Source organism: Antrostomus carolinensis, unplaced genomic scaffold (assembly GCF_000700745.2).
Source record: "Antrostomus carolinensis isolate BGI_N321 unplaced genomic scaffold, ASM70074v2 scaffold30096, whole genome shotgun sequence".
Taxonomy (NCBI): domain Eukaryota; kingdom Metazoa; phylum Chordata; class Aves; order Caprimulgiformes; family Caprimulgidae; genus Antrostomus; species Antrostomus carolinensis.
Genome location: NW_010324404.1, coordinates 14670 through 35903, shown reverse-complemented (window position 1 = coordinate 35903; position 21234 = coordinate 14670). Strand labels below are relative to the sequence as shown.

General features: G+C 36.4%; 1 protein-coding gene across 2 annotated transcripts in view; it reads right to left on the bottom strand.

The window, feature by feature from the left end:
* Positions 1–21234, bottom strand: part of HAAO (3-hydroxyanthranilate 3,4-dioxygenase) — a 32608-nt gene that overhangs the window by 2082 nt on the left and 9292 nt on the right. For both annotated transcript variants that reach the window (XM_010170939.1, XM_010170938.1), the window contains exons 3-8: positions 18456–18539; positions 16799–16905; positions 13849–13938; positions 13087–13130; positions 1977–2122; positions 776–844 (exon numbers count right to left, since the gene is read on the bottom strand). In XM_010170939.1, coding sequence (XP_010169241.1) covers positions 776–844; positions 1977–2122; positions 13087–13130; positions 13849–13938; positions 16799–16905; positions 18456–18539 — 540 coding nt within the window. The remainder of the gene's footprint in view (positions 1–775; positions 845–1976; positions 2123–13086; positions 13131–13848; positions 13939–16798; positions 16906–18455; positions 18540–21234) is intronic.

Below are 21234 nucleotides of genomic sequence, written 5' to 3'. Positions count from 1 at the left end.
AAGCTGACAGAAATAACTAATAAGAGTCCATCCACACTGGAATGGACTTGTTATTATCTCATCAAGCAGAGGAGCCAGGTTCTTGCTAGCAACAAGGTCTTGATTGCATAGGCTGCTGTAACCTGCAGTGTAAACAAGTGTCTGTCAAAAGTTTTATGTATTTAATTAGTATTTCATAGCCCTTGTGAATTTCAACAGAACAGGAACCGATTGAAATATCTGCCTCCGAAGCTACCCTGACTTGTGTAAATGAAAACTAGCTTTTCTCTGTTTTTCCTTTGGGCTGCAAGTGTTTCCTAGAAGCCAGTTGAATGAAGGGCATCTGGATCACCGACCACTGTGCTTTAGTATAAATGAGTTCATTTACACTTTTTATTTGCTTATTCTACCTGATTCCAGTGTTACTTTAGTATAAGGACAAACGCTTCAAGGCAGAAGTAATAGGTGATGCTTTTTTTTATCACTTGTAGGCATTCTGATATATTTACAGGATATACCCTAGGTAAGGTATATTAAAATCCCCACCAACACCTGATGGAGGATGCAAGTATCTCTGTCCTCAACATACAAGATGAGGAAAAACAGACTATGGTGGTAGCAGCTTACAGTTATATTTCATGATAGTTTAAAGCTGAAGAGTGGCGCCTGTTGATCTTTGCTATGAGAAGGAAGCTAATAATTTACATTTATGTTACTGGTGCTAGCAGGCTTTACTACCGTTCAGTCTGAACTGAAATGTGAACTCACTGGTTAGCAAGTGTGAATTGGCACATACCAGCTGCCATATCCAGATATCTGAATTCTTTTTACTTTTCTCAGTTGTTCCTGGTCCATAAGCTGTAACCTTAAAAAAAAAAAAAAAGTAACAGATTCAACCCAATGACCAGAGTGTACATATTCATCTTCCTACAGCATTTGAAATATTCTATTTTTACAGAAAAATATTCATAGAAGATGGTGTTATTTTTACAGACATTAAAATTCACATTACGTTTGGTATTCTCATATTGATTCCTACTGATAAAAAGGGAACTGATCACACCTGCCACTCCTTATGCTCCTCTGCATCCTCACTTATCTATTCCTTCTGCCTCCTCCCACTCTCAGCTTTGCATCTATATCCTTCCTGCTTCTGTTCTTGGAACAGGCACTTCCTCCTCATGAACTCTGGGCCCTGTCAAAAGCCTGTTGAAGTAGAAAAGATTCTTCCATTAACATTAAAAAAGCTGCAGACTGGACCTTATTTTTCTCATTATCTGCCTTTTCTGTGTTCTTCCTGACAGCCCCACACTCTCTGTTACTTTCCTGTCAAATGTATTGGATTCTTCAGAGTGTGACTGCAAGTAACCCAGGGAAAGAATATGTTTTGTAAACTATCGTGCATACAGCACAGATATCAAATGGTGACAGCTTCATTTACACCCAAACTAGACTGTGTCTGACTAATCTGAGAAGTGCAATGCTTTAGAGCGCAGCCCAGGCTCTTTGGTGCTGTCCGGTTTTCCTTGTTTGCAATTTATGGAGATTGTGGGGGAGGGAAAAAAGTGTATATAGACACCCAGATTAGACTTGGCACCAAGAATGCTGTTCAAACATATAGGGAAGCCAAACACACTTGTGAGGAGTATTCGGATCGCGCTGGTGTTTCTGATTTGGGAAATACAGGGGGTTGGGGGAGTGGAGAGAGCGAGCTGTTTTAATCCCAAAGGAAATGAATGGAAATAAGGTTCAGGCTGATTCCATGAATGGAGGTATCTCAGCTAGGAAGCCCCTGCCCAAAGCTGGTCAAATCAATGGATGAAGACAGGCACTTCTGAGGGGCAGGGCAGGCTGAGTTGTTCTGTAGGGGTGTGTAACTTCCTCTGCTGACTACATCCTGTTCCCAGGCCTGGATTCACTCAGTCAGAACAGTAGGCACCTATTATCTATACCTTTAAAAATTATCCCTCTCTTTCAGAGAAAGTAGACCATCCTACCTCTGTTTCAAAGTTATCTCCAAACATACTCAAGGATTTCTTCTGTTTTATTTCACCACGATGATCATTTAACCAGCCTTGGAAGGAAAACGGCTCCATAACAGAAGTGGAATTTAGTGGGAAAGGTGTTTCTTTCAGGAGTTCATCTGTAAGCAAGGCAGAGGGCTATCAGTGACTCTTGCTTCCCTTGATCTTTGCAAGCACTTTACTGCTGTTTACAGCCTGAAGAGCTCAATTCACAGATATTATCTAGTCAAAAGTCAGTTGTAACAGCAAGCAGTACTACGGTCATTATCAGGACTTCTTACTTGAGGTCATAGTATGTGTGTATTATTTGTGTATCTTTACAAAGCTGCTTCTTTGAAGCTGTTGTCAGAACTGTTGTGCATCTGGGCTTCTAAAAATGCATTCAAATAGTATGCAATAGACTACTCTTGCATGTTCTTCATTTGTTTCAGACCAGCTCTTGCACTGGTAAATTATGATGTATCATCTCTGAGCCTTTGCTGAGTCACCCCTTACATATCCCCATATAAGTGGAATTAGGCCCATAGAACCAGCTTACTGTACATCTTTCATGTAGTTAGTACCGGCTTTTATGTTTCTTCTCCCCTATGTGTTTTTAAGTACACTGACCACAGTGGGGCAAACTGGTTATCACAACCCTAAATCTAATAAAACGTCTTTTTTGTGGTGTCCCTGGAGTTATAGCTGTATTTAATATCCAGTAATTCTCCTTCATAACTGATTTGATTTAAAATAGCTGGAGGACTGAAAGCAGTTTCAGTGTAGCTGGTGAAATTCAAGATTTGTGCTATATGTTCCTAGTATATGAAATTAACTTTAATTATTTACCAGCTCACAGTGAACAGCAGAGATAGTGCCATCACCTTGGTGATCCTAAGCAGTTTGTTCTGAGATGCCATGGGGGAAAACCCATAGAGTAATTTCAAGTAATAATGCCAACTAGATGCAGGGAAAACTCACTAGATGGCTGCCTCCCAAATGCATTGAGGAAATAAACTTGCAGCCAAATCTTAGTATTGGTACTAGCAATAGAGTAGGTTTTTTTGAAGTATTAGTGTATTTATCATGCAACGTTCTTATGGTTCTTCTCTAAAGCTGCATTTCACTGCTCTAGTGTTTTCAATATATCATTTCAGTTTTTTGTGGAAGGCCATTTTACATGCAGTCCTTGAACAATATGTGAGAAGGTCAGTGCATCCAAGGGATAGCAGTGTACTGAATAAGCTACTGCTGTTTAACGGATCATAATAAGCATAGAGTATCTACATCCATCTCCAGCCAATCTGGATGGGATGATAACCCTTTTATTGTAGAAACAAGTTTTGCTGTTCAAATTTCTTCTCCATGATATTAAGTTAAATATATGAAATCAACATGTTTCTGCAAATGATTTGTCTCAGCAATGCCTCTTCCAGGAAATACTGGAAGCCATCTGAAGAAATCTGCAACAAAAGGAAATTTTTGTTTGAAAGCATTTTGCCTTCAAGATTTTTCTTTATTTTAAAAAACATCCTACTTTTACATTATTTAACTCAAATAATTAACACGCTTTTACTGAAAACCAAACTCCTCCAGAGCAATTAAGAAGCACCAGAAGGAAAAATAAAATCATTACATTAGATTTATTCTGATCTGGGCCTGAAAACATTAACAAGATCTAGTCTGAATATTCTATATTTTATTGTTTGATAACACTAAAAAGTAGTGTTAAAGTAATTGGTGATTTATTATTATTGCAATATTTCTCATCCCCTCCCCCCCCCCCCCCCCCGCCTTAATTTTCACAGGTTCATCAAACTTGCATTGGAGGTAATTAGGAATTCTTATACACTTTGTCCTTAAATTATGGGTACACTCAACTATAGCTGTATTGGAAAGTTGTTTTTTTGGCTAGGGCAAGATACAAAATAAAGGTCTAAAATATTATGATATATATTCACACACAGCAGAGAAGAGAGACATTTTATCAGAAGGTACTCAATGTAATTAGTATTCCAACAGATTTTAAAATATTTTGTTTCATTAATAGTAGCTATCTTTACCTTCTAAATATGAATATGAGAGAGTGTTTTTCTGTTATCAGAATAAAAGAGGTCACTCTTGAATTTACAAAAGCCTTTTGGAATGTAAGAAAGTTACCCATTGGTAGGGCTTTCTGCTAAAATGCATGTTCTAGTTGAGCTAGTTTAAAAAAATACCAAACCCAATCAATCAAACAAGACAAACAAAAAGGGTCTATAGCACCTGATAGGGTAAGAGACACATACTGAGAAGCCATGCATATCCTGCTCAGCTCAAGGGGATACATCTTCACCACAGATTAAAAACTCCAGAGTCAAGCTAACAAGTTCAGAATTCAGTTTAGGCAAGGATCTACAATTGTTCCCCATGAGTTGCAAGGAATTCTGGATTGTTTGTGTTCTGACCAAGAAGCAACACAAATTTAAAAATAAAAAGGTAACTATAAACTTCTAAGTTCGTACCTTAACTTCTGTCTCCGTTATCCCCTGTAAAAATAATTTTGCTAGTTTTCCTCTTTCTAGTGATCTTGGACTCCAGCTGTCCTGATCAACTTAGGGCCAATGTAAAGTGTAATACATCCTGCACTTACTATGGAGCACTGTCCTTCCTTGCTTGTGATGTACAGGTGCTTTTTAACAGTTTAACTTACTTCCAAGTAAAGGTGGGCTGCTTATTTATTTATTTATTTTTAATTTATTTAGATTTCAAGCTCTTCAGGATAAGAACTATCTTTGGACACTTGTCAGCAGGCCCTGGTCTGTAACAGGGTTTTAACTTATTACAAATTTTGATCTTAATGACACTTGCACAGTGATAGCAAAACGGCCTTTGAAAACTGAGTCTGCATGAAACAAACCTGATGTTTCCAAAGGAACTGAGGGTTTCTCATCAGGCTAATGTCTTATATTTAAATATTGTTGCATATATTTCTGCTTAGCCTGTAGAGTAGCTTTCAACCACATCTCAGGAAGTGCGAGTTGCTGTGTTTCTGGAGTTCTTAAGTTCTAGTAATACTCTGAGACGAGGAGACAACATGTTTAATGATGGTAAAGATAAAAATATGCCAGCAAAATGCAAGAAGATGGCAATTCTAAGCTAGTCAGATAAAAGTCTTGTGTATGCATCTTTAAGTAATATATTACTAAGTGGAACATAAAATCTAATACTTTCTAATATGTTCAGGAGATCCATTTAAATAGTTCAATACTAAAGTCCATTTTTGTAGATCATTACTATTAAATATTCATATCAGCAATGTGTTCTTTATGGGTTTTTTAGCTCTTTTCAGCTTTATATTAGAATGTGATGATATCACGTTAAGCTGAAAAATACATCATGTTTACCGAATGAGTTTGTAAATATTTAAAAAGGAAATTACAGGTTTTAGAGGAATTTGATTTTAGTTAAACAATGGAGACTGAGAATATGAAGCTGTGCAAAAATGGAGAGAACAGCTTGTAAGAAAAAAACCAGGTAGTTACAGCCGCAACAGAGACTATCTAAAGAGACTATCTAAAGAACAGTTTGAACTTGCTGGGAGTACTGTACTTCCGATAATAATAAAGAGAACAAGTAAAAGAGGACTGCCACTGGCCTATCAGGAATATGTGGGTCTATGTTTGCTTACCCCACATATTACATGGAAACTCCCCCTTCCCTATCCCAGTGATGTGCCTAAGCTTTCTTGTCAAGAAATCACACCATCTCATTCTCCCAGGGTGTTTGAGCCCTACTATCCACAAGCTCTTCCCATAGCTCTCACAAACCTTATTTCTTTGAGATTTGTTACAAAGGAAAAGAGCAATAAAGCACATGAAATACTATATATTGAAATAGTGTCAATTATTAAACTGATTGCATGTTGGCTTTATGAAAAATTATATTTTTCAGTGACATGCTGTCCTTCACTTCTAGGCAGCACACTCTAGATGGAACAATCGTAAAATCTTTAAATCACTCTACATGTTCTTACTAATTATGAAAGCCCCTCCATCCTAAGTCATTGTGCTACCTCATAAACAGCCTGTCCCTGCATGCTGTGGCCCCATCTCCAAGCAAGGATATGAGAAGGTCCCTTACAAATGGTGTCTCCTTCTGTAAAAGCAGAAGGCGCCTGCTCCAAAGTGGAGCATTTAGTTCCTCTTTGTTTTGTTATCTTTTAACTGAGCGTAAAATGGTCCAGACTAGGGATAAGGAGCTCGCAAGTTATTTTAGAATTATGTATTAATTTATTTCTGTCCACTTTCTAATATCTCTTCTATATCGTAAAGCATACTATATAATAATGAATGTGACAGGTTTACAGCATTTCACATTTAATTGCCAATGCCAACGATAATATATATACCCTGCAATGTTTTTCCCATATGTGCCTACCTAATTCCTATGAAAAGTCTGCTTTATTCTCAATGTTAACAGAAATGTCAATGAGACTAGTAGGAGTTTAATATCTCTGCAAATAAAACCTGTGGACTGGGGGACATAATTTCAAGCATCTGAGTTTGAGAAAACAAGTAGTTAGCACATTCCATATAAAAATCCAGAGTGAAAGCACTGACGATGACTGATTACTTTGGGGGTAGTTGGTTCATTTCACTGTTGTTAAGTATAGATGCAGAAACATTTAGTTGGAAATAGAGTCCTCGCTTGGTGTAATCATACATTTCCCTGTGTAACTGTATTTTTTTTTGTAGAATGCCCTGAGAACTGGCACAACTGCTAATTTACTATTTGTCCTTGTAATTATTTCTAGGCACATTTTTCTTTGTGTCATTAAATCTATGCTGGAAACTAAACAATAATTTATTTTTTTTCTTAATTGAAAAAAAGAAGTTTGAAGAAAGCTTTGAAAAATATTTTTGTAAAAAAGAAATATAGTCTCTTCAAAAGGAGATATCACCAGAAGAAAGGGAATAAATTAGAACAACAAATTTTCAAGATTTAGGCCATAATTCTGTTTAAAAGTTCCTCATGATATAGCCAGGTCATTGTAATTAAGAATGATAAATTGTATTGAGAAATACTGACCACTGTTCCATTCCTAAGATCAGGAATCTTAATTGTTGTTTCTGTTTCTGCCTTTTATAGGACTGTGGGCATTTAATGAATAGTCTTTGTGCATAGCTTGTGCTTTCATAGAAGAGGAATAGGATGTTTCATTATAATAAGTGTTGAGATCTCACTACATTTGTGAGACAAGGAACTGTACAGCATATATGAGCTATTACTACTAAATAGCCTTAGAAACACTAGTGAAAATGTCAGACTGACTCCATTAGTGAGTTTTCTGTTTCAGATGTTGCTGCCTGGGGAGCATTTAAGAGCGTAAGGAAGAAAGAAGCTACCTTATCAGAGAGGACATACCTGCTGTGAAACTGCTCTGAGCTTTAGAGCACTTAAAAATATTAGAATTTTTTTCACTAAAGTCTGAACAGAAAGGAAAACAACTTTATAAGGCATATCTTCCAATTTCCCTGATAGATTTATTACATACATTACATACTAAAGGTCACGAGTGGCTTGGAGAAGCATTAGGAGAATTATAGTTCACGTTCTAAGTCTCTTTGAGGAGGCTCAGCTGGGAATGTTGTGGGAGAAGCAGACTTCTTCCCGGAGACTTTGTTTTTTGTTTCATGAGTGTTGTCATTAGCAGTGCTGGGCTCTGGGATCCTAATGAACTTCTCTGAGTGTTCCCAGCTTCAGAGAATGTGCAGCCTGCAGCCCTGGGTTTTGTATGATATATTGTAGTTTGGGGTTAAAAAGTCTAGTAGGAGTTTTCATAAGGCAAATTATAGCAGCCATATTCCAGACATTGTAATTCTACTTGGTTTGTATATTAAATGTTGCTGACTTTAGTTGGTTCATCTGAGCTCTTAATATCCAGTACCAGCTATATACTCATTGGGGACCAGTGTGCTGTGGAAAGTTGTCATATATGAAGGGAGGGAAATGGATGAAGCCAGTGAGAGATTGCATGGTTACCCAGGACTGGAGATATATTAGATGATTCTATTCCCTTCTTCCACCAGTGTACCCTTTGCAGTTCAGGTAGGCTTCAGGAAAGATATGAACATGACTTGGAAGTTACTTAAAGGATTTATGATGAGATAAAGATGAAATGTGTATTTATGTGGGTATCTTTGCCGGAACAGAGACAAAGAGAATGATATGAAAAAGAAGTAGATTCAAATTGTTGATAAAAGTTATAGATATATTGTCTCGGAGCATTTTAAAATTATGGTGGGTCTAGACAGTTTAAAATTATTGAGACTCTGTATCAGTTTGAATACTCTTCTGTCCTGGAGACCTCTTGGTAGCTGTTTACAAAATAAATTCCCTAGGGGAACATTCCTTAATATCTGAACGCTCATATGCTATTTCTTTTAATACAAGTAATCAAAGCAGAAAGAAGTAACATATTATAGAAGAGAAGGAGCCATCTGTCTAGATATGTTGAAGTCCTTAAAGGATGAGAGAGAATAAAATATTCAGTTTTCTAAATAGCTTCATACCAAATAAAACTTTTTTCCAAAATCATAATTCTTATTTAAAAAACCAACAAAACCCAACCCCCCAAAGATACTATCTTTAGAATTATTTCAATGTACCTACAACAAAAAGGCACATTTATATAGTTATTTCAAGTTCAAATGAACAGCCCTATATTTGCTCTAGTGTAAATGAAGACTGAATTTCTTCCTCTCCTTGTTTCTTTTTCTGCCACAGTTTTAATTGAATTAATATGGCCCGCTACCCAGTTATCTCCATTCTTTAGCTTTCTCTTATTTTCAGTTATTAATACTCTTCTCTTTTGATCTCCTTGCTTTTATACACCAGTGAAACAGACTGAACAGCAAATACTGTCTACAGAGGTTGCACTGGATTAGCTACAGAGGGTGACAGTAGAGAAGCTGATTTTTATAGTGCTGAGCTCAACCTTATAACTCGTTTAATAGCACTACTGAAAAGAGAAAATATTTGCTTATAGACCATGCCCTAAGCTATATGGTATTCCTGCTCCAAATGACTGAAGAAAGCACCCAATTTTTCATACTCACTCAGATCCTTAGGTCTTGTCTGCTCTGAATCACAAGCATAGAACTGTGCTGTATTCTAACATTACTAACCAGATTTTAAGTCCAGAAGTGAAGTCACTACAGGACTGAGTTTTGTATAGTGTATCTGTATGTCCACTGACAATAAAGCTTTTATGGGAATTAAAATTTCATTGATAATTAGTAGATTAACAAATTTGGATAAACAAAAACCTGACATTCTACCTACACCATTAATGTTCTTAAAGATATTTTTTTAAACAAGAAGTCTAAATTAGGAAAAGTCTTTGCTTGCACTTTTCCCCATCAAATTTCACATAAAAGAAACTTGGGTTATTTCAGTGAGCATGGTGGGATAAACTTTTAAATTTCTGGATATTTTGTGAAAAATATTCAGCCATCACTGTTGGAACTGGGGTTTGTCTGTCTGAACTGTCTCTTGTTCTCTTGGCTATGAGATTGAGATGAAATAGAGATCTCGAGGGAATCTTTCTTCCAGTCTGACTTAACTGAAACTAGCAAGAGTTGTTTTGATAACTGTGATTTCTCATATCAAAAACTGTGTGAAGTAAACCAAACCAACCTATCTTGAGTGTTCCATGTTTAGACTATATCCTAAATAAATCTACTCTTATTGATAAAAGGAGGGGAAGGTTTTCTCAGGCTTTATTTTGACACATGGTTAAAAAAGAAGCTAGTAATGCAGTAAAAATCATTTACAGGGAAGACGCCTCAAGTAAGGATTGCATGCAATATACTTTTCTGATTGTAATTTGCCTGGTAGTACTTGAGTCCCTCTTCTAAAACTGTATCTTTTTGCTAGCTACTGCTGTCTCTTCCTATATTCTGAGTACCCGGCTTTCAGAGGGACTTGCCCTACTGTTGGCTGATCCAGAAACCATAAATAAATCAAGAAAAAGTCTGAACTTTTATGTTCTGGGGGTTTTTTGGGTTTGTTTTTTTTTTTTTTGGTGTGGTATTTTTTTAAAGCAATTGGAGCTTGATTGATTCAATTTATAGCTTTCCTCTATAAGTGAGCTGCAATCAACTGTTTCTTTCAAGATGTTTTTCTTCAGGTTTTTTTCCATTTCTCACTAAAATGGGAAGACACTAGTTCAGACTTATGGAGAGATGAACCTGAGAGCACTTCAGCTGGCACTTTTAAACTGAGAGGATTCTGGATTTTCAGAAAAGAAACCTTTCAGTTTCTCAGGCTGAAACCCAGCCCTCTGCATAGGCCAGCTCAAATCTTAAAGTAAGTCTTGAGTGAAACATCATGAGAAACTGGTGGTACCTAGTTATATGTTACAAGTGCATGCAGGTTGTTGAATTTTACTTCTTAAGAAAAAAGAGAGCTGTTGAGGGAATAAATCCAAACATTATTTCTCTATCAGTTGGGCATACCTCCAGAAGGAACATATTACCAGATTACTCATATCTCAGTCAAACTTTGTTTGATTCTTTTTTTCTTTTTTAATTTTTTTTAATACAAGTTTCACTGATAGCTACAGGAGCTGCTAGCTAAAACTTCTGTAACCAAAATTGGATGTGTTTTCCTCTTGTATCACTGAGACTTTTAGCTTCTTTTTGCCTATGAAAACTGAAAATTGGAAAAAATGAGCTGCTCCCCAGACTGGAAGCCTGCCATGTAACTTCGTTGACTGCTTTTTGCTTATAGCAAGAGTTAAGCCAAGAGCATTTCAAATATTTGTTTTCTTGATTTAATGGCTAATCTAAGAGGAGAATCCATTCAAGGGAAAAAGATATGTTGAGCTCTGAGCAAATAATGACATTTGCTTGCTTGCTTTCTTTTTCCTTTTTTTTTGTTTTGGAAAAAAAGACTTTCAGGGAGGTCTCTCACGCCTTTTGGCCTTTTTACAGCTTTTGAATAAATTACAAGGAAAGAGCTTCTGTACTGGATTTATCAATAACAATTTCTCAGAGTTCTTTGTTTAAAAAAAAAAGTAGCAAGATCTATCATAGTTTCTGATTGTCAGGTTTGTTCTTTAGCTCTAATCTTATGAAAAAATGTTAACAATATAAATTTTTAATGTTCTTTTTCTGCACTGATATACTTAATTTGTTACTGACATATTAGTTCTAAGGTCAGACTGGTGAGTGGTGCTTATTGGATATCACTATATTGAACAAGGATAGCGTGTGTGAGATTTTTTTTTTATTACAGCAGCATCTAGAGGCTTCATCTGAAATTATATTTCCTCCTATATTTCTCACTCTGTATGAACACACAGTGAGAGAGAGTACCTGCGCTACCTAATTTGACTGGCTTACCATTTCCTAATTGCAAGGGCTTGTAAGGTTGCTATTCCATACAGAGGACACTTCTGTGACCTTTTCATCTTGGTGACTATTTTTAAGAAAGGTGATGTTCATGCATAAAACATCTTTCCCTGATTTTAGGATTTGAGTAAGAACTTTGTTCCATTATTGATTGAGATGGCAGGAAGTGACATTTTTATGGTGACTATCAAGCTGAGAAATGGGATAGATGTGGAAATAATGTTTCACTAGAACTTTTGTCTCTATTAGAGTAATTAATAAAAATTGCCTTATTTAACACATCTGGGAATGAACATGGAGATTAAGGACAACTCATTCCAAAAACTTCTTAGAGAGGGGAACTAAAATTTATCTTTAACTTGTGGCAAGAGCTATGGAATTTAAGTTACAGGTCTAACTGAAGGATGACGTTCAAGTTTATCACATAGTTGTAAGAGTAGCATAGTGGAGTATTACAGCTGGGTCTGTGTGCACATGCAGTGCACCTGAGCCACAAATTTCCTGGTTGGTGCAGGACATCCCCCAGTCAGTCATCTGCATAGATGAGACAATGGACTGATTTGAAACACCAAACCTAGCTAAGCAATGGGATTGCCTGAACTGGTGGCTTTCACAACAGCATTTGTCTAACTGGTACAGGAACTCTCCAGGTGGGAATCTCAGGCTGTCCTGGAGATCCCACAGGCAGCTCTTGCTGCAATTATGCTGATTTGTACTTTTCCACACTAGATTAAGAACCTGGAAATGTCATGGAGTCTCTCCAGGTAGTTCCTGCAGCAGAACTGACCAGGCTGCAGCTAACTAAAACACTTGCAAATAGTCCATAGAACCATTCCTGCAGGTGCAGAAATGGTCACATAGTGTAGATTTTTGTACATAAGACAGGTGGGTTGTATTTTGCACATGGTTTAGGTTAATCAACAGCAATAGGTCATGCACGTGCTGGATGTTCTTGTAGAGCTGTGGGCCAACAGTATAGTAAGATTTCAGCAAAACAAGTTTCCCACTGGAGGTGCTGTTACAAGTATCCTTTGGTTCCCATACAGAAAGCAACTGTCATGTTTGAGACATCTGATTCCCAAAGATAGCAATAAATTAGCTTTCTTTAACAGTCACTTTATCTATGTCCTATGTCTCTATCTAACAGACTCAAGAGTGGAGTCATGACTGGAGTATCTGCTCCTGTGTGGAAGTTGTAATCACTATCCACAAACAGAGGCAAAATAAGAAATCAAGCAAGACAGCATGGAAATAAAATGATATATAGACCAGACCCTACATGAACTAAAAGTAGCTGTCTTTATTTAGGTGTCCTTATTTCCCAAGAGTAGATCACAGTATAGAGTTCTAGGTAAAGGAGTACAAGTAGGTCTAGAGTGTGTAGATTCAACTCACAATCTCATTCTGCATAGTGAGAAATCCAGTTTTGTTAGTATAAGACTTAAATGGCATGCAAGGATAGAGGTATTGAGATTTCACACTGCACCGTTACCTGATAGGCCATTATGATGGCACCACACAAACAACCAAGATGCTGTTGGTAATCATGTATATGGACGGAGAAATGAAAGGAATCACTTCCCAAAGTAACTTTAATTTACATAATCAGAAAGAAAACCCAAAACTTAGTCATTTTATTTGCAGAGAATCATTGCTGTTCAATCAGAAACACTAATTGTTCTAATTCTTAAATCAAATTGCATTACCTGGATTTGGTTTTCCAGTTTGATATTGTTTTGAATTGAAAAACCTGGAATAATAAACATTTAAACACCAGTAAAAAGTCATGTTCATATTCTGTAGGTTAACACACACTAGGCATTAATAGTGGCCATTAGGCTTTGTGCTGAGAATGGATGTGCCAGATCCCCAGCTACTATCACACTTATTCAACAGGGCTGTATCTATTTTATTGACAGAGGGTTTGTCTGAAAGTCCTCTAAAATTCATGTCACTGAACAATTTCCTTGTTCACCTTTAGCAAACGTTTAACAAATTGACTAGTTAATTGATGACATTCACACATTTCCTAGAAAGCAGCTCTCTAACAAATTTGCCACAGTCCTGATTATTCATGAATAATATTGATTAAAAGTAGTTAGATTAAAGCAAGAGTGAAAGAAGCCCTAAGGCAATTTAGTGTTTTACATAGTCAACCTAGCATCAATTCAATGTTTATTTTTCATTCAATTATTTTTGCACTTAGCAGCAGTGTGCTTTTACTTGTTCAAAAGTATCTTCCAGATATATGTAAGGAACACTTGATTTTCCTATTTTTTAAAATCTGATTTAGTGAGTTTGGGGTATACAAAATATGATTACAAACTTGTAAAGCAGCAATTAACTCTTAACAAGTCTATGTAAAATGAAGCTGAAATAGAAAATTAACTATGTAAGTCACAGAATGATGAAGATCTATTAGATCATTTTAGCCATTCTTTTAAAAATTTACACAGAAAAAAGCTTACTCTTGAATTATTGGTATAAGTTGAGTGCCGAGATCTTCACAGTGAAACCATTTTTCAAAGAGGACATTAGTCGATTCTCCAACATAGTATCTGACAAAGTAAAAGCATTAGTCAATCCTTTCACTAACTGATCAGGCAGTTTCAGTCTTTTCAATAAAATAGCTACTTGATGTTGTAAGAGCATGTTATTCTCAAGCCTGGTGTATTTTGTTCTGAAGAATGGTTATTTGGGGAAGCTTTGTGTTTCCCTGGTTGGCTGACTTGGGGGTGGGGTGCTCAAAATTCTATGGAGAGCCTTGTAGTTATGATGGTCAACCACAGATAAGTCTTTTAATAATTCTTTTAGCACGCTTTCCAGATTTAATCCTGGAAATAATTAGTTCCATAGTCCCTTGGGACCAATAACTCTCACTTTTGATGTAGTTACTGCAAAAATAACTGCCTTCAATTACTATTTCCAGTAACTGCTTCCATTCATCTATGAGATAAATGCTCATATTTAAGAGAATCAGCTTGCTTATTGCCCATGCGTGGACTGAGAAGAAAACAAGGTGGCTTATGGACTTGTTTGCAAAAAATAGATGGTTGTCAGCCACGTAAATTTGGGAAGTGTTGCTTCATTTACCCCTCTGAAGAGGAACTTAGTGCTTCACTTGCATTATATTATGTCTTAACAAACAAATAAATTGTGCTCAGATTAACAGGTCAGGGTTGCTGTAATCTAAGGAATGGCTAACATAGACTTCACTTACACATTTAAAAAAGACTGCATGGACTGGCAAGGGAAGGATACTCATATTGCAGCCAATTGTAAACAGTTCCTGTGTGTCATTTGGGTTAAAGTCACTGGAATGTGTCTTCGAAGAGGGGAAACAAGGCTTATATAATTGGACTATGCATATTTGTATATTCATGTCTGTCTCGTGTATCTATGTATGTATTGTCCAGAAACTTTCTAAGAGCTCCCTGCTCCTCAAGTTTTGCAAAAACAGGGTACTCATATAAGATTGAGATTATTAATGCCTCCAATATGGAAAAAGCTATGCTATGAGCACAAATTCTGAACACACAGAATCTACAGAGAAGAGAGATGTTACAAATGTCTCAGCTGGGAAAAGGCTTTGCACCTGGGAAGGACTTTGAACCTTACTAGGTGTTAAAGAATCCAACCACACAACTAACATTAAACTCAGTTGTTTCTGTACTTGTTTGCCATAGGATTAAGATTTGCTAGTGTATTTTTCTTACAAAACCATGTAATCATTACTTAGGCTGAAACACTGGGGCAGGCTAGTTATTCTTCCCTTGTACAATAATCAGCATGCTGGGGGCTCTGATTTGCAACTTAGGCTTGTAGGCATGATAAATAATGGAACAGTAACATAATACTAGACCTTGAATCAGTATACTTCAAAGTTTATTATTACTTCCTCTTGTACAGTCTATGCTGCAGGTGGCTGGGAGTGAAAATGTTTGAGGAGACTCGAGGTTCTGGTTGTAAATCCTCATCTCTCCCAGGAGCATACAGAGAAGCAATGTAAGTTCAAAAGTATGACATGATTGTTCACTTCCAAAATTTCAGTTGTCTTTGTTCACCACATCAGTGTGAAAATAAGGGCACTAAAAAGCTCTAAGTGGTTTATTTTCAGGCACCTGATTAGATATTTTCAATTAAAAATGTGCTTTGTTAATCCAACTATATTTTTTTTCCACCTGCAAACTATATGGTAGCTTTTAGATTAATTTCTCCACAAAAGCATGACAATATTGGAGTCCAAATCTCTAGATTTATCTGGGATGCCTAAAAAGGCATTCAGCATCTCTGTAACTTATACCATTTATGGACTTCATATACAAGGCAGGTTATTTTACTTGAAGTTACCTAAAGCTACATATGTTCCTTTATTGCAAATAAACATTGTTATCTGAATCACCAGCCAATTGTTTCCAGCTAAAAATATCTTTTTAGTAATGTAAGAGCTCACAATCCACAGACCTGCCATGAAAGGAAAAAAGGGACAAGTACATAGATGAACATTTTAAATTAACTGGATTTGTCTTTAGCTTGGAATCCAATCAGGTGGGGGTTTTTTGAATGGTCCTTTTCTTAGTTTCTTATTTCTTTCTTTAGCCTTTTTTGTTTGAATGAAAAAGTGTATCTTTCCAGCTCTACATATTTGCAATCTTCCTGCTGTGACACCACCCACTCAACAATCAAGACTGTAGGCAAAAGGACAGAAATAGTACATTACAGATATTACCACAGTTTTAAATCTTTATAAATTACATGAATAGCTGTAAACTCTCTTTGGTCAGTCATATCTGGTTAATAATAAAACAGCTTCTCTAACCTGGCTAATTTTACTGTTGTGACTTGCCTTCTTAGACTTATGAATTCTGTATGACCACAGGACAGGGTTCAGCCCTGCTCCCACTAGAATACAAGGTAAACCTCTCATTTCTTTGAAGATGTTGTTCTCATAAGGCAATAAAAAAGCTAGGCAGAGGTGTGTACAATGTAGAGGAGTTAGTGTTAAGAAAACTGACTTTTGTTTCCAGCTTTTCACACACTTGCCAAGAAAGCTCTTCTTCATCTTTTTGCCTTCAGTGCTTACAAAGGAATTAATATTCTGCTTGCCAGAATTGATAAAAAAATCTTTTTGTGTTGTTACTAATATTTTAAAACCTAAGGTAATAGTAGTAGGCAATATGTAAGTAGATAGCTACAACCACAACATGCATTTAAGACATTTCAACATGTTCCTTGTTTAACTACATGAGATCTCTGTTTATGTGTGTATAGATAAATAGATGTGTGGCTAAAACTAGTAAAAAATTGCCAGGGTGAATGGGATAATTTATCAGGAAAGTATAATACAGTACTGTATTGACATGAGAAATCAGTTTATATTACGAATCTTAACAGATTAGCCAACAGTTTATACTTCACCTGAGCCCATCAATTTCTGTCTTTAATCTTTCTCTCTCAATCACAAGACCCACAGTGTTTGCATATCTCTGGGGAGAATGAGGTATCCTAGCAGGTAGGAGGAACATCTGTTCAAAGAAATGGGAAAGCATCAGCATTAGGAAGTCTATTCTTTGTGCTGTCCTTCCCCCGTGTTGCTCCTTTGCAGCTGCACCCACTTTGGTACAAACAGCTAATGTTTCTTGCTTTCTCAGTGAATGATGACCATTGACTCTGCAATCAGCATTGCCTTTATGGCAGTCAGGTGCTCTCCTCCCAGTTTGATCATCATTGATAGAAACAATTGAAATAGAAATTTAACCAGTTACTCAACTGGAATTTATAAATTTACTGCAATTTCTGAGTAGCAGAAACATAAACAAAAAGCAAGTTTGTCATTTCAAGAAAATGTCTAAATTAATCAACCACATGTATCCTTCCAACACAGTGAGTACCTGTGATCACATAATGTTATTCTCTCCAGAAACAATTAACAAATATGAGGGGCTACTTACTCGTGCAATTGACAAAGGGAAGAGGCAACATTTGGTTGGGTAGAAGTCTATTACTGAAGTTTGGGAATAAATCTTTTTTTAGCAGCTCTCTGACTATGCATGAAGGAGGTAAACCTATACTGTTCTTCAGTGCTACAGATTTCTTAGCCACGTTTAGGCCAGCCATTACAATTTGTCTGTCTGCAAAGCAGAGCAATGATAGTGCCTCACCAGGACAACTATCACTCTTCCCACTAAGGATATTGTGTGCCCCTTTTTCATTAATGCTTCTGGTACATGCCAGGATCTCAGCTGGATGTACTTCTCCAGTGTGAAGTGTATTACCAGAATCACCATCTATAGGTTTGAAAATGTCATATTACTTTTAATGACATCAAGCTATTCAGTCTAATATATGTCTTTGATTTTAAAGGTTGGCCCCACTAGATCTAATCATCCTTTCAAAGACTGAGTGCAGTTCAAGCTTGTGACAATAATAGAGTGTCAGTTGTAGAATATCTAATAACTTGGGGTAACACCAAGTAAAGTATCTAGTCAGGCTCTCATTAAGGGCACTGTAATCTATGCTCTAGCAAGTCTGCTACTATAAGGAAAAACAATTGAGTGCAGCTGGATAAATTTTATCCATAAATTGCTCTTAAAACTGTTCTCACATTGTGATGCTTGCAAAGGCTAGCTGTGAGGACTAAAGAAGGCTGAAAACACCCAAATCTCTTAACTTTCTAAGTTTTAGGCAGTTCACTTAATAGTGTGTTTGGGTGGGTGGGCACTATGTACCTGACAACCTGTAAATAAAAGACTGATCCACTTGAATTCACAAGGCAGATTCCATGCCATGCAGGGGAATAAGAACTCCTCTCAGTATATGCCTGATTATCTGAATTGGTATCCCAAATACCCAGAGAGATTATTATCTATTATTGAAATCGGGAAATGTTAAACAGTGTATTGTAGTTTGCTGTTAATTACATGGAATTTGCTATACTGCATTGAAGATTATTATTTTTTTAATCCTCATGCTATGTCTTGCACAGCAGGGATAAATTGATTTTTTTAAATACTTCATAAAATATTAATTTAACACACCTATGTACAACAATAACAGAAAAACAACCATGTTTTACCTCCCCTTCTTGGATGACGATGTCTCTTTGTTTCCCATTTTCAATTATCTTCAAACACATATCTCCTTTAACCTGGTAAAAAAGCTAAAGGAATAAGAAAAGAACATTAAGGCAACTCTCCAAAACATTCTCTACTTCATATTCTATATATAAAGGATACATGTACAAACACATTCACTCTGTAATTGCAAATATTTACAGACTTCTGTAACAACAACAGACTTCCAACCTTTGTTGCTTTTGAAAAGGTTACTAAATACGTATTATTTCCATTATCTTACATACATCTGACAATCTATCTAAGAAGTATGAACTGCTTATAGAGAAATTCTGTGAACCCAGTGGAATTCCATTGCGCAGTCATTACTCCTGGGAATTATTCTTTGTAGGGCTGTGACGTTATGGTTCAGACATCCATTAATTACACTGTATATAAAGCTTCATTTCAGATGTAGCAGAGTCTTCACTATTAAAGTCAGTCAAATTAAATGTCACACTTCCAAATAAGCTCCAAATATGCATACACAGGTTTTTGGGTGTGTTTTTTCATTTTTTAATGGAGATTTCTCACATGGGAATAATTGCCTATTTGGAAGCTGTTCTCTTTTATTTCTGTGGATACCCTCAAAGCCCAGCAACAGCTGCTCCTCTTCCTACTGTGTATGTAAAAGGATTACATTCAAAGCAAGTATAAGGACAGGATCACTGAACCCGTAATTCTGTCTTCAGTGACCTTTACACAGCTCTGTTTCCAGAGTAGCTTTGTGGAGTCTCTGAGGTGCTCAGACCTAGCCTCGTGTTTCATGGCAGAACTGAGCTATGATCTGTAGGCAGGTCTCTTTGACTTGGAATAATAAACACATTTTTCCTCATTTTATACAATACAGAGACTTCAAAAAGTCAAATTTAATTTTCTGCCACTCTCTGCCAAGCTGCTATACACTTTCCATGTTGTTTGCCATATCTAGAAACCAAAGGGATTAATTCAAATAATTGCTAATGCAGCTGAAATTGTTTGAAACCCGATTAAAAATTAGAACTATAATGAAAGTAGTTTTATTTATAGTAATTCACTACAGTTTTAGCAAAATGGAAAATAAATAGGGGAAAGAAGAAACCACTGATGTATATAAGCCAAAACTAAACCTTTTCCTACATTAGAAAAGCTTAATCAATTTTTTGAATCAGGATTATTTCCAAACCAGTTTTTAAATATTAATACATGCCCTTGAGAATGAAAGAAACACCTTTATGAACATAAGAAGGGAATAAAACAGTAGAGAGAACTGAAGATGTACTGGAAAAGAGCTCACGCTGAGAGCTCTTACACAAGTGAAAAGCTCACCTTGTGCCAGGGACATCACCAGGGATAAATTATAACTCTTGTTTGGATGGCCACAGTGCCAGGCTACTTATCCTCCTCACACTCCATTTTCCCATGTTCTTTTCCTGTCATTTTCTTTGGTGTTACTGAATGTAGCCCTCGTTACCGAGCACATCGGGCATGGCTAACTGCTCATTGTACAACATAAAGTCATTTGAGTGGGGAAATTATCTCTCCTTCATTTCAAAAAAGACTCATCTAAGACCTTAAGATCCTGATGGATTATCACACAGGCCATTTGTAATATAGCACTGGTAATGCTGAAATTGAAACATCCTTTTAGAAATGTTGAACTTCAGAGTATTTTCTTCTCTATAACTACTGAGGGAACTATTACCGAATGCATGTACAGGGCATGTAGAAGAGGGAAAGGGCAACAGAGGCAGAGGCTTATTCTGCTTGTGACAGTGAATCATGTGGCCAAGGATCTTTCTGATACTGAGAGACCAGGGAGCTAAAAGGGGCCATCTGGTTCAATAGTTGAACATCACAGTAAGAAGGCAAGAATCTGAACACTGAATTTGGAACAAGGTGGGCTACACATTGTCAATAAAAGTGTTTTTCTGACTGCATTTAAATAGTACCTTTCACTAGAAATTATGGTCTATTCTTCAAAACTCTTTTTTGAAACATGTCTGAGTGCTTCAGTCATCCATAAATCATCTGATGTAACTGTGATTAATACAAGTGGCAGTAATTATGGATTCTACTGCTGTGCTCATATTATACCCTGAACTTCTATCAAGAAAACTGTCAACTGTTTTCTCAGTGAGTTACAGTCCATGCCCATTTCACAGGACAGTTTGGCAATACAGGATTGTACTATCTTTTTGCTGGAATATTATTTTTCTAAATGCTGCCTGAACTTTGCATTCTGGGCAAATCTAACCTCTTCCTAAGTATGTCCTGGAAAAACCAAGGCCTGAATAAGGAAGTACTGGTGTGGATGCATGCACACATGTATGTATATGTATGTATATGCAAAAATATGTATGTATATGCAAAAATATGTATGTATATATAGATAGAGAGTAAGTCAGCAGAATTCGTGCCACCTGAAAATATAAGCTTTCCTAGTTGGCCTGTTTTTACTGGGATAATCTGGTATCCATTCTGCACAGTGGTACTGAAAACTAAGGAAATATGTAACATTTTTACTCTATTAGCATCTTATTAATGACAAGGTCTCGTTACCAGTATAATAATTATATATATAAATATATATATATATCGTGTTGCAAAAAGCCTAAATTTATACATTGTCACTGCATAATGGGTCAAAATTGGACATGGACTTGTCTTTCTGGGTGAAGAATGTGGATCAAGGAAGAAACAAAGGTTGTTCACCATTCTTTGTATCCCTTTTATTACTATTTGTGCTTTTTTTTTTGGGGG